The sequence below is a fragment of the Homarus americanus genome, unplaced genomic scaffold (assembly GCF_018991925.1).
Source record: "Homarus americanus isolate GMGI-L3 unplaced genomic scaffold, GMGI_Hamer_2.0 scaffold51859, whole genome shotgun sequence".
NCBI lineage: Eukaryota > Metazoa > Arthropoda > Malacostraca > Decapoda > Nephropidae > Homarus > Homarus americanus.
The window spans coordinates 19,208,134-19,228,203 of record NW_024711292.1 but is presented as its reverse complement, the minus strand read 5'-3'; the positions used below and the strand labels follow the sequence as shown (position 1 = coordinate 19,228,203).

Genomic DNA, 20,070 nt, shown 5'->3' with positions numbered 1-20,070 from the left:
CTGCACACAACCTTACTGGTGTTACATTACATGGTATAATAGGACCAGTTCCTTGGCCCTACTCACAATACATAGTACATGGCACTCATTGTAGATTACTTTACTCATATACTCGTTAATACTGACACTAGCATATACAGGGGTCCACTACCCAACATGGGATAATTATTTCCAACTAATTATCCCTAACATACATGTCACAACCCTCTCTGTGGACAATACTTCCAAGGAGTAACCGAGGGTAGAACACTGGGGCTCACGACCGTTGTTGTGGTCGGTAGTAGCCAGACACATGGCGAGTCTGGGGTCTAGCCCAACGAGGCCGTGGGGCACATTAATCAGGCCGCATCGGTGCCATCGTCTCATATATGATCCCTGCTGGGTTTCTGCTGCATCCGGGGCGGTTGTTGAACAATGCAAGAATCACAATGGGATCTGGAGAAACATTGGAGCAGCGTTAGGGAACGGACTGAGAAGCATGACAACACAAACAACTCTCTTGTCTAGATGACAGACATATTTACATTATATTACTTCTTACACTGGGTGAATGACCATTCAACTGTTAAAGCATGAACACTGATGAACACTGGTATTCTCTACAATTGACTGAAGTAACTGAATGGCTACACATAAACATACCTGGAGAAACATTGGAGCAGCGTCAGGGAACGGTCTCCCTGCCTCATCTTGGGTATATATACCCCTGAGTTGCCAGTGATCGCTACTCATGCAATGACAATAATTACAAACAAACTAACTGTTACTCATTCAAAGACGACCCTCAGTTGACAAAGGTCTGGCGAATTACTTGAGTTGATTTACACAGACTAATTCAAGATTGAGCTTCCCAGGAGAAAGTGGAATAAACCACGCATTGATAACTGTCTTCACAAAGGCGGGACTATGGGAGGGGAACACAAGTGTAGCGTCTATGGGGAAAAACACGTCTTCTCAGGGGTCGCTAACTCACTCATGTTTTGCGGTCGTGGAGTTTAATAAGAATCATTAGTTAAATAGATCAGCAGTCAACGTGACCATGACACCACGCGGCCCATGGAGCTGTAGCCCACGTGGTCAACCTCACCGTCTCTGACTTCTTCCACACCTATGAGGACATAAGACACGAGGAAGACGAACAACAAGACCCAAACACGAATGAATGGACACTTCAAGAGAGGAAGAAGAGGAGGAGAGTTAGAAGAAAATCAACTTCAAGCTAAGAAGAATACCAAGACAGAAGACCAAGACATTTCCTCCAAACAAGAAAACAACACACACAATCAAGCCGACCAAGTACTGAGAAACCATGGCCCAACCCAACACGCACCTGACGCTTGACCTGACACTAGCCTGACTCTGTCCTGCCGCCTCCTAGCCGCGTCCAGGCGAGTTGCTGCTGCCTCCAACTGAAACTCCCTCACGCAAGCGGTGTTTAGCCACTGCACCTATTCTCACCTCCTAAAATTCACTTCAATCCTCCCTTTATCCTTCCCCTGAACCTCCTTCCCCCATCACTTGCATTTTATGTATGTTGTGGGGTATTCAGGATGTTTGGGTTCACACTCAGGATGGGATGGAGAAAGGAAACTCACAATGTGCTCTCTGTATACATGTTGTATTGGATGTACAATGCAGCTTGGTGCTGGGAAGGCAGCATGGTTACAAGTGTGATGTAGAGAGAGCTGGTTGGTGAGGATGCTCAGAGGAGGACCAGCTTGTGGGTCGCCATGCTCGTCGGCGGGAGCGAGGACCGCCAGGCAGGCGGAGGAGGAGGAGGTGTAGCTTGCTGGTTGGTGTAGGTAGAAGAAGAGAGAGCTGGTTGGTGAGGATGCTCAGAGGAGGACCAGCTTGTGGGTCGCCATGCTCGCAGGCGGGAGCGAGGACCGCCAGGCAGGCGGAGGAGGAGGAGGTGTTGCTGGCTGGTTGGTGTTGGTAGAAAAAGACAGGTGATGATGATGATGATGATGATAATGGAGATAAAATGGCAATGGCTTGCCATGGGAAGGGAGAGAAGAGGTAAGGTAGAAGGAAAGTTATGAAACGGGAAGTAAAGTAGTAGAAAATAAGAGCAGGTGGGCTATCCACCTAGCAGAGACGATTTGATTGGCTGTGGTGAAGGCCCCACTAAGAGGTCGCCTGAGCTCAAGGAAACGGGGGGGCGGGGAGGAGGCTAAGCTAGCTAGCAAGGGGGTGTTTGTTATTGTGTTAGTTGAAGAGGTCTGCTAGGTCCTTGTGTAACTAGTAGAAAACTCTCATCTTTTGTGTACTATTTAGTGTACAATAGTTCTGGCTCTTGAGGATTATGGAGACGGCTTTTTGGCCACCAGTTGTGTGATCTTCTGGTGTCCTCTGTATTTTGTCGATGGTATAATTCGTCTTCCATTACTTCTAGTTTGTACCATACTGCCTGTGCTTGGCTGTATGTTCTTATGTTCAGTGGTAAAATATTGTATTTTTCGTGAAGCTCTTTAATTTTGGTTGTGTATGGGGGACGTTGTTTGGAGGCTCTGCGGATGGCTTTGTTCTGTGTTGCCTGAAGTTTTAATTGGTTGGTAAGGCTGATCTTGTTTAATGGTATTGGCGGGTATTCAAGATGGGGGCGGACAAGTGCTTTAAATAGGTGTAGTTGTATTTTCTCTTCCATTTTGCCGAATCTTCTTAATTTGGTAAGCTGTATTTGGGCTAGTCTATTGCACTCTGTTATGTGTTTATTTATTCCGGTTCTTGTTATTGTTAGCCCCAGTATTTTTCCTTCGTTTGAGAATTGTATTTCTTCGTTGTTTACTGTGATTGGTGCTGGGTTTATCCTTGAAATGTGTATGATTTTTAGTTTCTGTGTATTAGTTTTTATTTTCCATTTCTTCTCGTAATTATTTATTTGTATTATGGCGCGAGCTGTTTTTAATGCCATCATCTGTTTGGCCTTGCCTGGATGGCGGATGATCTGGGTGACATCATCAGCATATGCGATGTATATGCTGATTGCCTCTTATAATGTGTGCTTCTCTATTGTCCAAGAAATTACACAGTAGAGAAGTGAAGTTGTTAGGGAGTTCTTGATTGGTTATTTTATATTTAAGTCCCAAGTGCCAGACCTTATCGAAAGCTTTTGCCACATCCCTTAAAACTATGTTGCACTGTTCTTTATTATGCATTGCGTTTGCAATGCTTTCGTATATAAGGGCTATGGCTGTGTTTGTTCCTCTGTGTTTCCGGAATCCGTGTTGTCTAGGGTTGTATTTGTATTCCAGTTCCAGGTGTGTTCTTAATCGGTGGTTAATTATTTTTTCCAAAATTTTTCCCGGTGTTTCTAAGAGAGAGATTGGTCTGTAGTTTTCTACTGCTGTGGGGGCTTTTCCCGGTTTTGGTATCAGTCTGATAATTGGTCTTGAATTTCTTTGGGTAGCAGCCTGAAGCTATGGATGCGTTGAATATATTTCTTAGTAGAAGTACCATGTTGCTTGGTAATTGCTGTAAAATGAGTTTATTTATTTTGCTGACTCCAGGAGCCTTGTTCTTAAAGCTATTGATTGTTCTTACTATTTCGTCCACCGTGATTGGTTTGTTTAGTGGGGACATGTCATCCAGTGTATTCAGGTCAATCGTGGGTCTCGGTTGCCAAATATGGGTTATTTGCGACATATGGTTGGATACTTCCCTCTCTGGCTGGTTGGTGTAGGTAAAAAAAGACAGGTCACCACGAGGTCAGGTCTTAAATAGCGGGGGTAGGCGTGGCTTAGTAGTTGACCCCCGCTCCGTGATGTATGGCGGCGCTGGTTGACCTAGACCACGAAGCATACACTGGGGAATTCGTGGGGTCGGCTATGCAGCGACAAACAGCGTTTGTAGGGGGAGAAATCCACTACAATGTATGTATGCTGTATGCTGATTGTCTGGTAGGCGCGCGGCCGGAGCTCAGTTGGGAGTTGTAGGGGAGAGGAGCCACTACACTAGTTTTCAAAATGTCCACTAGTAAATGGAAAGAGTCCTACGACAGTGGTAGAAAATATAACAAACCAGGGGACGATGACGAACTAGACGTTTTTGCATACGCCACTAGTGTTATCAAGTTCTCCACCATTATCTGCTCCACCACCATTTCAGATTAAGGTAAATCTTCACTGTAGAATATAGATATTATGTTTATGTAATTATTGGGCTCTCAATTCTAAGTGAAAATTTGGTTTTATTACGACATTTTAAGTGCATATTGTAGGGGATACTTTTATTTTGTGTGGATTGCAAAAATAGCCTTGTGCTTCCCATCCAAAAAGTTTTGGCCTAATTTTGGCCGTAAGATGGCTGTGAATCTTGTCGTACACCTGGCACCCCTGGTTATCACTGCTCCCTGAGTCACTCAGTGTTGGTGCCGGTGGTTGACAGAGCGGCTGCTAATCTCGCTGTCTCTGTTGTTCTCTCCGACACACCCCAGGTAAGCGTTAAATGTGTGAATCGTTTTCTACTTTTTTTTTTTATTACTGAGTTGGAATCAAGTTTTTATTTTTAAATACACAGTTGCCAGCAAAAGTCCTCTCACAAACTTACTGCATAGGGCTGTGGGAGAACTTTTGCTGGCAACTACATGAGTCGCTTTTAAAAATGATTGGCTCAGAAAATTGTTTGTTCTCAGTAAACATTGGCTTGCAGGTGCAGGATGTTGAATAGAAGACGTAGCTAGATATCTGAATGTCACCTTCAAAGTGAAATTTCCTGTAATTATTAAAGTAGTAGTAGTAATATCATGGTAAACTTAATTTAATCTGAGTTAATAGATCGAGTGCATGTACCTAACCTAACCTAACCCAACTCAGATTAAATTAAGTTTACCAATTTTTGGTGACTTTATGACACCAAATAATAATCGAGAAGTGATTTACAGTCCGATTTATTCATGTAGGACCATCATTTAACTTCATTGCGGCTACATTTGGGTAATTAGTCGGACCGGATGCACTGAACATATTTAAATCACTTAAGTCTCTGCTGGCGCTCCTAACTTTCTGCTAGCTCACTTAAGTCATCTGCTATAGCTGAGACCATATGCACAAAGCAATTTAAGTTCGCTAGTGACTGGGATCTTAAAGTCCACTACTGAGTACTTGAGTAGTCTTAATAGAGCAAAAACGTATTTAATAGTCAATAACGCAACCCGGACAGTTGTGTAGTGTACAATATTCTAAACATTGTCGACATATTTCAGTACATTGGCGCTTTATCAGCCCATATTTCATGATATATATATATGTGTGTGTGTGTACTGTATATATATATCTTCAGACTAAGGAGAAGTACAAAACAATGGTCAGGTATTAGATAATGACCCTACTAATCTTCAAAAAGCACCGCAGCAGTCGGTAGTCAGGTCAGAGGGTCAGGTGACCCGGCCTTCTCACTTGGTTACAAATCTTCTTAATTACGAAATTATCCAGCTTGTACATACCATTACTCAAATTCATGTTGAGTGCTTCGGTATGTTTAATGAGACTAGATTCTATAATGTTCCTACTATCAATTGAATTACAAGGTAATATTGAGGAGGCATTATCCCAGTCAATGCAATGCTTATTATCTCTCAAATGAACAAACAGAGCATTGGATTCCTGGCCTGTTGTGGGGTATGAGATTGTTTGGTTCACACTCAGGATGGGATGGAGAAAGGAAACTCACAATGTGCTCTCTATATACATGTTGTATTGGATGTACAATGCAGCTTGGTGCTGGGAAGGCAGCATGGTTACAAGCGTGATGTAGAGAGAGCTGGTTGGTGAGGACGCTCAGAGAAGGACAGCTTGTGGGTCGCCATGCTCGCCAGCGGGAGAGAGGACTGCCAGGCAGGCGGAGGTGTTGCTGGCTGGTTGGTGTAGGTAGAAAGAGAGACAGATCACCACGAGGTCAGGTCTTAAATAGCGGGGGTAGGCGTGGCTTAGCAGTTGACCCCCGCTCCGTGGTGTATGGCGGCGCTGGTTGACCTAGACCATGAGGCATACACTGGGGAATTGGTGGGGTCGGCTAGGCAGCGACAAACAGCGTTTGTAGGGGAGAATTCCACTACAATACTCCCCCTTCCCTCCAGGCTGTGTAGGAGACTTGTTGTCTGCAGGGTTGCATAGCACATGTGAGGCAGAACGGGCGGTGCATGCCTCATGTGAGACAACGGCGATGGCGTGGATGAGCCGGTCGCTGGGGACAACTGTCAAGATACACAATATCTGTGGGGGAAGAGAGGGAGAATAAGGGTGTGTGGAGGCGATGAATGCTGTGCTTCCTTCACGGCAGGTACAGAGTCGTCAGATGCGCCTGCTGGGGTGTGTGGGTCAGGAGCAGGGGCTGCGTCAGCAGAAGCGGATGAGGGCTCGTGACAGCAGCAGGGTGCAGGACATTAGCAGGGAGTACCTGGGGGAGAAAAGAGGGGTGTGTGTGTCCGCACTCAGGAACAGAGGCCGCATCAAGGGCGGCAGGGGTTACTGCTGGGCCGGGGACGGCGTCTGAGGCAGGACGGGTGTGCTGGGGTCGGTAGGACGTGGTGCTTGGGGCAGGAAGAGGAGCTGGTGTCTGCTTAGAGTAGCAGAGCTGCTCTCGGTTGTCTAACCTGCGGTGTAGAAACAGTAGTTGTAGAGCCGATGAGAGCTGCTTCTGGGTGGATAAGCCAGTCTTCCATGTTGCTTGAAGACTGGGAGCGTGATCAGTTTCTCCTCCATCCTGTGTGAGTGCGAATCTCCGGGAGTCACCATTTGTGGGGTATGAGATTGTTTGGTTCACACTCAGGATGGGATGGAGAAAGGAAACTCACAATGTGCTCTCTATATACATGTTGTATTGGATGTACAATGCAGCTTGGTGCTGGGAAGGCAGCATGGTTACAAGCGTGATGTAGAGAGAGCTGGTTGGTGAGGACGCTCAGAGAAGGACAGCTTGTGGGTCGCCATGCTCGCCAGCGGGAGAGAGGACCGCCAGGCAGGCGGAGGTGTTGCTGGCTGGTTGGTGTAGGTAGAAAGAGAGACAGATCACCACGAGGTCAGGTCTTAAATAGCGGGGGTTAGCGTGGCTTAGCAGTTGACCCCCGCTCCGTGGTGTATGGCGGCGCTGGTTGACCTAGACCATGAGGCATACACTGGGGAATTGGTGGGGTCGGCTAGGCAGCGACAAACAGCGTTTGTAGGGGAGAATTCCACTACACTGTCCTAACACTATATATAGGTTATCCACCTATTTGGAAGTTGTTCAAAACATTAAAAATTGTAAATATTCGTCCATTGGTTGTTCACAGGTTATGGTATGAGAATATATATATATATATATATATATATATATATATATATATATATATATATATATATATATATATATATATATATATATATATATATATATATATATATATATATATATATATATATATATATATATATATATATATATATATATATATATGCAAGTAAATCACTGTAGGTGTATAGTGTTAGGACAGGCCAGGAATCCAATGCTCTGTTTGTTCATTTGAGGGATAACAAGCATTGCATTGACTGGGATAATGCCTCCTCAATATTACCTTGTAATTCAATTGATAGTAGGAACATTATAGAATCTAGTCTCATTAAACATACCGAAGCACTCAACATGAATTTGAGTAATGGCATGTACAAACTGGACAATTTTGTAATTAAGAAGATTTGTAACCAGGTGAGAAGGCCGGGTCACCTGGCCATCTGACCTGACCACCAACCGTTGTGTGCTATTTAAAGATTAGTAGGGTCATTACCTAATACCTGACCGTTGTGGACCTGGTCTCACCCTCCTCTGTATATATACACCTTGTTTTGTACTTATCTGTAGTCTGTACTCACCCCTGAAGATGTGAATTCCACGAAAGCGCTTGGGAACTTCGTGTTTTCTTCTTTCCTTGTGGTTATCAGCATATATATACAGTGACCCCATCGTTAACGAACTCAATCCGTTCCAGAAGGTCGTTCGTTAACCGAAACCATTGTTTCAATGGGTTTTTGGGTAATTGGTTCCAGCTCACCGAAAATTTCCTAAATTCAAAAAAAATGGTAGAAAAGTTCGCTTACTTTGAGGTGTGTATGTAGAAGGCTCCTGGATGATGATGGGATTTAGAATGGGGGTGGAGGAGAAGGAAGAGAAGGCATTGGGGTGGAAGAGAAGTCACCCCATGGTGCCATTTCACCCATAAAATTTTAGCTATCTTGGTGTAATTCAAGATTATTTTCTTTAAATCAACACTGCACTGCATTATATATTGTCAATATGTAAAATATATTTCAAAATGACCAATAATTTGCTTGGAAACACAGAAAAAAGCATTTAGTTGAAGAGAGTCTCAAGCAAGATGTTACCTCTAGTGAAAACAGAGAGAGACTAACTCCTGTTTGCTGTGTTAAGAGGCTGGATGCCGCGCATTAAACTAGTCACTTTACCTTCAATTATGTTCAATAATTGTTAAAATGACTAAAAAATTGAATATTAAACTTTTAAAATTATTGAATAGTATAAACTTCTTGATATTTACTAAAATAGTAAGGAATTTAAGCCCTAACACCGATTAATGTATTGGCGGACTGATACTAAAGCTGGTTGCCTGGTCAGTGCAAGCGAAAACATGTTGAGGTCGGTTCGTAAGAACTTCGTTAACCGAATTTTTTTTTCGTTAAGTGAATTGAAGATCCTTATGGAAGGCAGTTCGTTAATCGAAATTACGTTAACCGAGGTATTTGTTAAACGAGGGGTCACTGCATATATATATATACACCTAGACCCCGACTTACGACTACGTGGACTTACGACCGTCGGGACTTACGACCGCCTCAGATATAGATAAAAATATTTTTTTTTTTTTAATGACACGCACTTTCTATATATATATATATATATATATATATATATATATATATATATATATATATATATATATATATATTGGGGAAGTTAGGTAGGTTTGGTTGGTTAGGTTGTGGGGTTTCGTGGTGTTTTCTCACACTCAGGATGGGTTGGAGAAAGGAAACTCACAATGCGCTCTCTGTATATTGTATTGGAAGTACAGTGCAGCTTGGTGCTGGGAAGCTGCTGCGTGGTTAGGAGCTTGCTGGTTCGGGAGCGTGGAGTAGAGAGAGCTGGTTGGTGAGGAGCTTGTTCGGAGGCGGTGTTGCGTGCTGCTGGGCTCGGTAGAAGGGAGGTCACAGCAAGGTTGAGAGCTCATATAGCGGAGGTAGGCGTGGCTTGATGGCTGACTTGCGCTTTCAGACGTCACTAGTAGCCGACCTTAGACCACGAGGCATTGGCTAGGTAACCCGAAAAGGGATCGGCTAGTCAGCGAAAAACGGCAGTTGTAGTTGTAGGGGAAATTTCCACTACAAGGTCTCCTCTTCATAACCACAAATGTTAAGGCATTTATTTTAAAAATATCAATTTTTTAACATAGTTCCACAAACTACAACAGTGTCCACTATAATATAACAATGAAAATCCGGCATTTTTATAATTGTTTTCAATCAATATCTTCCGCGGGTTAGACATATATAATTACCATTTTTTCCGTGTTTTTTACTCAAATATGACCTTCCTTTCTTGTGGAAATTAGTGTTTTTGTTTTGTTTTGTTTTTTCCCCAAAAATGAACATTTTAATTTTTAACACATAATTTGTACAAAAATAGAGTAAAACACCCACCCCCCCTTCCAAAAAAAAGAAAGAAAAAAAAGAAAGAAAACCTATTATCAAAAGAACCAACCTACAATATACCAATGAGCATCATTAAGAAAGTAGCCCACTTATTACTACCTGTTCTACAATTTTGTAACTCCTCCTTCACTAGTGGTGTCTTTCCAGATAAACTGAAAATTGTTAAAGTTCACCCAGCACATAAAAAAATCTGGGGACAAAGGTCTCTTCAAGAATTGCTGCCCCATATCAGTCTTCCCAGTCTTGAATAAGATACTGGAGAAGCTAGCATGTAGTAGACTAAATTCCTTCTGCGATGCCAATAACATCTTTACAGATTCCCAGTTTGGATTTAGAGCTAGAAGGTCGACTGAGAGTGCTCTGCTAGCCTTTACTAACAGTCGGTATATTCTTGGACCTCTCTAAAGCCTTCGATACTGTCGACCATACCATCCTCCTGTCAAAGCTTGAACATTATGGCGTTAGGGGCCTGTCCCACAATTGGTTTCCCTCATATCTGTCTCATAGGAAGCAGTCTGTCTGCTATAATAATCACCAATCTGACTCCTCGTCAATCTTGTATGGTGTCCCCTAAGGTTCCATTCTTGGTCCAGTACTGTTTTTGTTGTACATAAACGACATAGTCCACGCCAGCACACTCATAACTTTTTTGCAGACGATAGTAATCTATGCCAGCAACACAACCTCCATTCCTTGATGAGAACTAAGAACACTGAATTGACTAAAGTCAGGACCTGGGTAATATGTAATAATCTGACCTTAAACCTTGAGAAAACCCACTACATGATCTTTCACAGAAGGAAAGACTTGGACCCCTGTACCTTGGTAATACAGTCCTCAAACGCGAACAAAATACTAAATTCCTCGGAGTTATTGTTGATGAGAAACTTAACTGGAGAAACCACATACAAGCCATTCACAGTAAAGTCATTAAACAGTGTGGTATCGTGTATCACACTCGACAGTCACTCACTCACAGCAATTAAAGAAATCTATCATGGTCTTGTTTACCAACACCTGATACACTGTCACACACTATGGGGGGCCTCTGGCTGTTTGAAAACACAATCCCTGGTTACTGCACAAAAGAGGGTTGTTTGGACAATGGCCTACTTGAAAAAAAACAGATCACACAAACGAAAAATTTGCTAAATTGAAAATGTTAAAATTCGAAGATGATAACACCTACTGCTGTGCCCTCTTTGTTTACAAATCTATCAATCACTTGCTTGATAATAATTATTTCCAGTTCCGGAATAATCAGAGATACAACTTAAGGCACCCAGAGCTACTAAGACCAACCCCCATGCACTCCTCTCAGTCCCAGACCTCCATAAGATATCAAGCAAAGACTACACTCCCTTCCTTTAAATCATCTCTTAAAAAATATCTACAGTATTGTCTAAGTATTAATATTTCTTGTAACACCTACTATATTTACAGTACCTGCTTTTATTGTACCATCAAAACCATTTTATCAGAAATTATCATGTAAATAGCTAAGAAATTACCATTGCAATAAATATATTTGCCAACTAGACATAATCCTGACAGCTCTGTACAACCCATATTGCACTGCTTCCCCATTATATTTATGATTTTCAATTCCACCATAATTTATGTACTGTATTGTATATACTTATAATATAAAAATAAAATATAATAAATAAATAAATATTCAAGTGATAACCATGGTAACATTTTGAGATGTTCTTATTACCACCATGCTATTGTACTATTCCAGATGTTACTAAATGTTACATAATACTTCCTTGAGAGAAATGTATAGTATATATCAGGTGCCTACAGGAGAGCTCAGGTTCTCAACTGGCTCAGCCATGTTAATATTGTTATTATTATCCACTCTGTATCTGTGTTTTTCTGGCTAAATGAACTGTTTCAACTCAATTAAATTCTGACTTTAAGTGAAGTATAACCTCAGGTAAGCATGGCGGGAACCTGTGGACAGCCAATGGACGAATATTAACCACAAAAACTACCGGAAAAACATTTCAACCGAATCTAAACTTAAATTCCTAATACAGTATATATAGGAAAATAAAAATGGCATTGATGTTAGCTGCTCACCTTATTGGTGCTAAAAATGCAGATAATCACATTAACATACATAAAAAAATGCAGATTTTGTGATCCACCGGACGTGAGGGATGAGAATTTAATGGGATATTATAGGTTTCCTTGGGAATAAATCTTACTTTGTAATGAATTACCCAGTACATCCTGTAATAGGTTGTGTAACCCGGAGATCTCATGTTATTCCAACACACACCGTAGTGTTGGTTACTTTAATTAATCCTAAACTAACCGACCCTAGCCTATCCTAACCTAACCTATCCTATCCTGTACTACCCTACTCTACTCTTTCCTAATCTAACCCAACCTACACCATTCAGGATGATCCTTACAGTATGAACAGTAAAATGTGACAGAATACCTATTGATGCTGTTAACTCCACAGTTACTGTCAAAAGACGGATTCGTCTTTTGGAAATGCTTGAACAAGAGGATGCAGACGGCCTAGCAGTCAATAATAATGTAGCAAAGCAGAAATTTGCTAGCTAGTTGAAAAAGATAAACAGTAGCAAGGATCCCATTTCTTGTTATGTTTCCAGCTAATCTTTCCATTAGCCCGAACTCTTCAAGGCCCAGTATTGAAATCGGCTCGGATTTTCTCCAGGAAAACTCTCTACAGTCTGGGCCCGCGAACAAATTTCCAATGTTGAAAATCGGGTATTTCCTGAAAATTTAAAAAAGTCTTCATTTTTTCCTGGTCTGTAAGCAAATTTCAAGGAGGAATTGATGAGTAATTCTGGAAAATTACTGAAGGTTTCAAATTTTTCTGTTCCGAGTTGGGGAATAAATTCCAAAGTTAGGTTAGCCATGATCATCCCAGTAACTGGAAAATTTCCATGGATGTGGAATTTTTCCAGGCTTGAAAGTCATCTCATTATCCAGGAATATCTCATCCCTGGAAGTCCTCTGCACCAATCTGCTGAGTTTTTTCCTGACAAACTCGATAGACTGATTGCTCTGTAGTTTATTTCCTGCCAACATTTCTATGTACAATGAAAGACAAAAGTAGTGTCGTGAAATTTGGTGAAAACCTATGCCGTAGGGCTAAAACTTTTGGTGGGCTCTGCCTTGTGGTAGGGCTTTCATAATTTTTCGTGAGTTATATTTAATCTTCGGACAAAACCGCGACAGGACTTTTGTCTTTGATTGTACATAACTACCATCAATATTAATACAGTATTACCCCGCTTTACGCGGTTTCACTTTCCGCGATTTCTCATTTATGCGGTGCCTCGCCAGAACCGAACTTTCACTTTCCGCGGTGCATCTACCCATATACGCGCAGAGTGTCCGGCTCGACGCTATTTTTAGATTCGACCCTCCCGCCTGGGCAAGCCGCTCGGTAAGGTTGCGCAGTGCATGTCTGTTGCGCTATCAGTGACGTCATATGACGTATCGGACTGTGATTGGCCATGCATCCTTACCTCCCTCCGCTGCTAGCTGTGATTGATTTAAAGTAATATGACGTGTCCACCCGCGGGAGGGAGGGAGGAAAGACGACGCTTGACCTAACCGCAGCAGTTTCATCCCTCCAGGCCACACCGTGTATATGTGCATCCATTGTTCTGTGAAATGGCTTCCGCCGGACCACCTCCACCAGAGATAAACCTTTCCTTACCTGGACCCAGCCGCCCTAAGCCAAAGAAGATACGACATTCCCTAAGCTACGAAATGAAATACCAGATAATTCAAGATTTGGAGAAAGGAACATGTCTAGGACTGCTTTTAGTATCCTTGTGGTCCAGCGGTTAGCGTTCCCCGGTCACAGTCATGGGCTTGTGGGCCGTGGGTTCGAATCCTGGCGGGTTGAGGTGTTGATTGTATGTAGAAGTCCGCGTGCTATTGGGCTAATGAAATATATATGGATCCTCTTGTTTCGAAGCCGGATTTGGTAAAACGTTACTCTGACCACCTACGTGATACGGGTAGTCCCCATTAGAGGTTCACGGCGCCATAAGCTTGCTGAACAGGCTTTGTGTGAAATATAACAGAGTCTAGGACTGCTTTTAGTATCCTCGTGGTCCAGCGATCAGCGTTCCCCAGTCACAGTCATGGGCTCGTGGGCTGTGGGTTCGAATCCTGGCGGGTTGAGGTGTTGATTGTATGTAGAAGTCCGCATGTTTATTGGGCTAATGAAATATATATACAGACAGACCCCGACTTACGACTGCTACGACTTACGACCGTCGGGACTTACGACCGCCGCAGATTTAAAAATTTTTTTTTTTTAAATGACACGCATTTTCTATACCGAAACGTTTTCAGTTAATGTAGTCTCCATGTATAATTAGAAAATTATGGGGGCCCCATGTGCATTCAGCTGACTACATTAAAGGTAAGTGCTCAGTCACACTGTAACCATTCCTTATTATTTATTACTTTCACTGTACTGTATCCATTCCTCATTATTCATTACTTTTACTGTACTGTATTTCATTGTAGATTATTTATTTATTAAAAATTTTTTTTTTTTTTTTATCTATGTCGGACTTGCGACCTGGATTTGGGTCCCTAACCCCGTCGTAAGTCGGGGTCTATCTGTATATTGGTAAAAGGTAACTCACAGGTACCTCACAAAACTACAGGTACAATACTAAAAAGTAGAATATAATATATATATCATCTCAAACCTTGTGTTTTTTGGGTGTATAATTTTGTTTTGTTTCTTGCAAATATTTAAGTACTGTATTACTTTGAATGTTACTGGTACTTTCTTTCCAGAGCGTCTCAAAAATGTTTTCCCGAACTAATATGCTGCATGTGTCATGTCGTAACATCAAATTAGCTCTACAAAATGGAACATTTTGTACATCTTGCACATCCAATAAAAGGTAAGTAACAATATTGCTTTTATTATGTTTCCTTTTTTGGCTTTTTTTCAGGAGGGGGGGGGATTAAGAAGACTTGCAAGTGACCTGCAAGATAGATCACTTAGAGCTCCTGGGCTGTGCACCCCTGCCAGTGCCCAGAAGGCATGATGTGTATGGCAGTAGGATAACACTATACAGTACTGTATTATGTGAGGGAGATGAATCAGCTGGGTGAGTGGGTGGTTTTTCCTTGAAAATCATCCTGATTGGTAGTTGTTTTCTCTTGCCTTTGAGGTCTCTAAACATTTCACTCCATGAGCATCACTAGCACTGACACTAAGCAGTCTTTAAGGGGCCATTTTACACAGAAACACTAAAGTGTTGCAGGCACTGGTTTAGAGCAAACAAGGGAGAGGAGGGAAAGGAGACGCTGCGGGCGTGTGGGGGTGACTCGTTGCACTGTGGGAGAGGCTTGTAAGCTAGCCACCATCTGATTACTGTGAATAGTTGGAGTCAAAATTGCGAATAGCAAGGGTTTACTGTACTAATGGGAAAAAATTTTACTAAATATTCACTGTAGGACTGTATAGGTAACACACAAAAAATTATATTAAACTTTGTATTTAATTTTTCGTTAAACAAGTTTATAGAATTTACTTATAACTGTTGATTAGAGTTTTGATAAGTGCACCATATATGCTTTTTTATTGGAACGTCTGAAGTATTTTTTCTAATTGGCATTGAGCTAAAAGAGTAATCAAATCAGCTGTATGCTCTTTAGCTATTCTCCTGCGTGGGTTGTGAAAAGAATGAGTTAATGACGTAGACACTGTGCTTGAAGCAGGTGGTAGAGATTTGGTTTGCATAACTGCAGGTTCAGATACACTTTAGGATCAGTACTTGCCAACAGTGCACATAACAGAGATGTGACCGACCATCCAAGCGGCTAACGAGTCAATCAGTTGTGAAGAAGATAAAGTAAGGTACCTGTTTAAGCGTTCATTTTCTAGGTCTCTGTATATGTTCTGGGTACCAAGTTCTATCTACAGGAGCGAACACAAACACCTGTAGAGTTTTCGTAGGTTCTATTTACTGGACAAACAGAGATACACAAGGGAGGTGGCACTCCTTACTCTGTCTGGGGGTCAACTAGCCTTTCAGGCGACATGTGGCAAGTGATACATTAGCAGCTTCCATATGTCGCCAGGCACATTAATTAAGCGTGTGGGACATGGTAAATACATTGCCACACGCTGCTAGCTAGGCTGAATAAATAATGTATATAAATGGAGCACATACATAATGTACATACAGCATACATAATATACATACATCATACATAATATACATACACCTCCCTCCCCCCCTATACGCTCATAGCAAAGTCTTGAGTGGACCTTTTCTTTTGGATCCGTTCAGAGCGTCGAGGGACTTGATCACTGGGGAGGGTATGGGACTCAACACTGGTGGCGGGGTCAGCAGAAGGCGTTGTTATGGGGCGGAGAAAACGGCGGTGCCTCCACCACACACGACCACTGGGTAACCGCACCTGGTAGTCCCGTGACCTACTTTGTCCCAACGTAGGGAGGTCGGGTCCTAGACACCGACTTGGGTGCCAACACTCAACTTGGGAAGAGGACGGGCGTGGTCGTTGTAGCGGGCGACGACTTCATGAACACGTTCGGCGGCTCGGCGATCACAATCCTCTGTCTTGGCCTGCCACTCCTTGGAGAAGGATTGAGGGTGAGCAGGGACACAAGAACGAAGGGGGCGTCCATACAAGACCTGGGCAGGGGAGCGTCCGGTGTAGTTAGGTGTGTTGCGGAGTTCAAGAAGACCCCGGTCGAAGGCCTCGCAGTCAATATTCCCAGAAGGGGCCACCTTAAGGATGAGGTGCTTCAAGGATTTGACAGCAGCCTCAGTATGGCCGTTGGACTGCGGGTAATGGGGCGATGACAACACATGCCGGACTCCCCTTCGGTCAAGGAACACAGCAAAGTCCCGGCTTGTGAACTGAGGCCCTCCGTCTGTTCGCAGGCGCACAGGAACGCCCACGTCATGGAAGTAGTGGCGGAACTTGCTGATGGTGGCGACAGACGTCGTATCACTGCCGCACTTGATGACAACCGGCCAACCAGAGAGACAGTCGACGATAACAAGGAAGGACTTTCTTGACAGAGAAAAAGTCAGCCGACACAGACTCAAAGGGGTGGGTGGGGTTGTTGTCACTCATGAGGGATTCCTGCTGCTGGCTGGGTTGTAGTACTTGGCAGGGCTCACACGCACGGACAGCATTGGAGATGTCGGAGTCGATGCCGGGCCAGAACACAGTCTGTCGTGCACGTCGTTTGGTGGCCTCAGCTCCACGGTGACTGTCGTGAAGGCGAGCCAAGACGTGGGGACGTGAGGCAGCAGGGACAACTACACGTGCTCCGTACAGAACAAGGTCTCCGTCGCAGTAGAGTTCAACTTTGTCCTACAATGCTGTTCAAAATTCTTGTGTTGCATATTGACATAAAAAATACCCACGTGCAATTTTTTGAAGATTCATGCATATTTGAGTGAGCAGCAATTTGAAAAATAGCGATTTTGCTTATACAGGTTGACAATAAAAAATCCGGCAACCTCAGGACCTGAGGAGTGCCGGATTTTCGAAAATGCCGGAAAACTGATGGTTATATTTGCTGTATAAGTTTAACAGAAAATGACTACCTGTACAGTCCTTTAAACAAAGAAAATTAAACACCAAATGAAAAGCAAATGAAATTTTATTATATATGCTGTATACAGTATATTTAACAGAAAATTACTACCTGTACAGTCCTTTAAAAGAAAAAGAAAATTAAACACTAAATGAAAAGCAAATGAAATATTAATGTTTACCAGGCTAATTAAATGATAAAATCAGAAGGAATGAGCATGAATGCTTGTTAGCAGGTGCAAGCAAGACCCAACAGCTGATTCTGGAGTACAGCGCTATCAAAACATAAACGGCGCGTCCAGAAAACAATGGTGCGCCAAGGCAGGAAATTTGAAAATGCGCTCCGAAATCCATGCCGGAAAACTGAAGGTTCCGGTTTATCAATTGCCGGATTTTTGATGGTCAACCTGTACGGCATACTCGCCTGTACAGTCATGCGCCGGTTAACGTCCTAGATACGTTCTTGGAAACATGACATTAACCGAATATGGACGTTGTCCGATCATCACATAACCTTTTTATTTATACTTCTGTGTATGTGGAATACTATATACGTACATATACACTTTTACTGTTAAATCACTACTGTAATGTGATACAGGTGATTAATTTTTATCTCTTGTGCAAAATACATTTTATCTCTTGTGCAAAATACATGACGTTTATATTGAAATTATTCACTGTTTTACAAGGATTCTAGCAACGCTGGGCAGATGGGGGAGAGAGAGGGTGGGGGGAGGGGAGGTAGTACGTTTGACAGTTGGCACAGGCCCAGGTCTAACGCGTGTATATGTATCAGTTCTTAGGTGACTAAGCTTCTCTTATAAAAAGCCAGTGAAATGACCTGGGTGAATATAATTAACATACCTGGGATTCTTGTAACATACTGATTAATTTGAATATAAACATGCTATATTTTTGCACTAGACAAAACAATTTTAGTACCGTAATCAAATTAGCACATGTGCACTCCAGCTTTGCACTAAGAAATCTATGTAAATCTACCCAAAAACACAGTTGAAAAACTTTTTTATAAAATGTACTACAGTACTGTACACTAATATACAACAATTTTTATCTCTTTAGCAAAATATATGACGTTTATATTCAAATTATTGGCTGTCTTGCAAGGATTCCAGCAATGCAAATTATAATCTCCTAACCTTAGTCTGAGATATTATATAAGATAAAAACTGTAAGCCTAAAAGCCTGGCTGGGGGGAAGGGGGTTGAGGTGATAAGTTTCAGCAGAAGGTCTCTGTGTTTTTCTTTAACAGTCCTACTAAGCTTCTCTGATTTTAAAATGCCAGTGATATGACCTGGGAGAATATAATTAACATAGCTGGGATTCTTGTAAGATACTGATTTATTTGAATATAAACATGTTGTAATTCGCACTAGACATAACAATTTTAGTACCGTAATCAAATTAGTACATGTGCACTCCAGCTTTGCACTAAGGTCATTTATTTCTTTTACGTTTCTTTTAGTCTGGTGTGTGCATGTAAATGGATGAAAATAAATGAAGAAATTTATGTAAATCTACCCAAAAATACAGTTGAAAAACTTTTTATAAAATGTACTACAGTATTGTACACTAATGTACTACATTTTTTATATCTTGAGCAAAATATATGACACTTATATTCAAATTAATCTCTGTCTTGCAAGGATTTCAGCAATGCAAATTATATTATCCTAACTTTAGTCTGAGATATTATATAAAATAAACATAAAGAAATCACCAATCTTTTATCTTGAACACGAGGGTGGTGGGAAGAGGGGGCGGGAGGTGAGGTGACAGAATGTCTGGCGTTTGTTTGTTTATTTATTTGAGATAAGATTTGACAGTTGGCGCTGAAGGCCTGCCTGCGTGTTTATTTATCATTACTTAAGAGTGACTAAGCTCTTCTCATAATTTTCCACCCAAACGACCTGGGTGAATATAACTTACATTGGAGGGATTCTTGTAAGATAGTAATTTATTTGAATGTTTTTTTTTTCAATTTAAATTTTAATTGTTTATTCCTTGATAGAGGAAGCGGGATCCTAGTGCTGTCACTTGGTACCCCTGTACCATAACACCAGAAGCAACTGGCCAGTGTCACAAGTATATACAGTACAGTACAGTCATCCCTTGGTTATCGCGCCTAATTGGGACCCCGCCGATAACGAAAGTACAGAACCTATGGGATTTATTCTAATTGGTTCAGGCACCCAAGACCCAACCCCAAGTTTCCCATTTTACGACCATTTAGACCCACTAAATATATATATAATGTTATGGTAAATATCATAAACACACATAGGCATGGCTAGGTTTATTACAAAGTGATGAAAAGGGTACGCTTAATACTGTAGTCCACAAAACATGTAGCTATGCTTTTTTTATTTGGTCCCCCGTCATACGAGTCCGTTTTCTCTCACACCAGGACGCCTGAGTCCTCCGTTTTCTCTCTTAATCTTAGAGTGCACTAGAAACTTTACTATTTTTAGTAATGCCACAGAATTTGAAATTGCAACCTGTTGAGGCAACTAGATATGTCTGATTACAGCAAATGTGTAATTGTCAATTTGTAGGTGAAAGATTTTATCCTCAATAGATGTAGGTTAACATTACACCTGTAGGCAAATGCTTAAAAAAGCCTAAGTGAGGAAGCATATTCCTTTAACACATAATATCTGACCAGTATGGGGAGGATCATCATGTCTCCGTTAGGGAGTCGTGGAGTGGTGGTCCAGCAGGCGTCAAATTATTTATTTATTTT

The 20,070-nt window shown here is 41.9% G+C and overlaps 1 protein-coding gene across 1 annotated transcript in view; it reads left to right on the top strand.

The window, feature by feature from the left end:
* Positions 1-4,307: 4,307 nt before the first annotated feature.
* LOC121857525 (sulfide:quinone oxidoreductase, mitochondrial-like) overlaps positions 4,308-20,070 on the top strand; it is a 227,048-nt gene continuing 211,285 nt past the window's right edge. The window contains exons 1-2 of the mRNA XM_042353643.1: positions 4,308-4,435; positions 14,514-14,623. Coding sequence (XP_042209577.1) covers positions 14,526-14,623 — 98 coding nt within the window. The 5' untranslated portion in view covers positions 4,308-4,435; positions 14,514-14,525. The remainder of the gene's footprint in view (positions 4,436-14,513; positions 14,624-20,070) is intronic.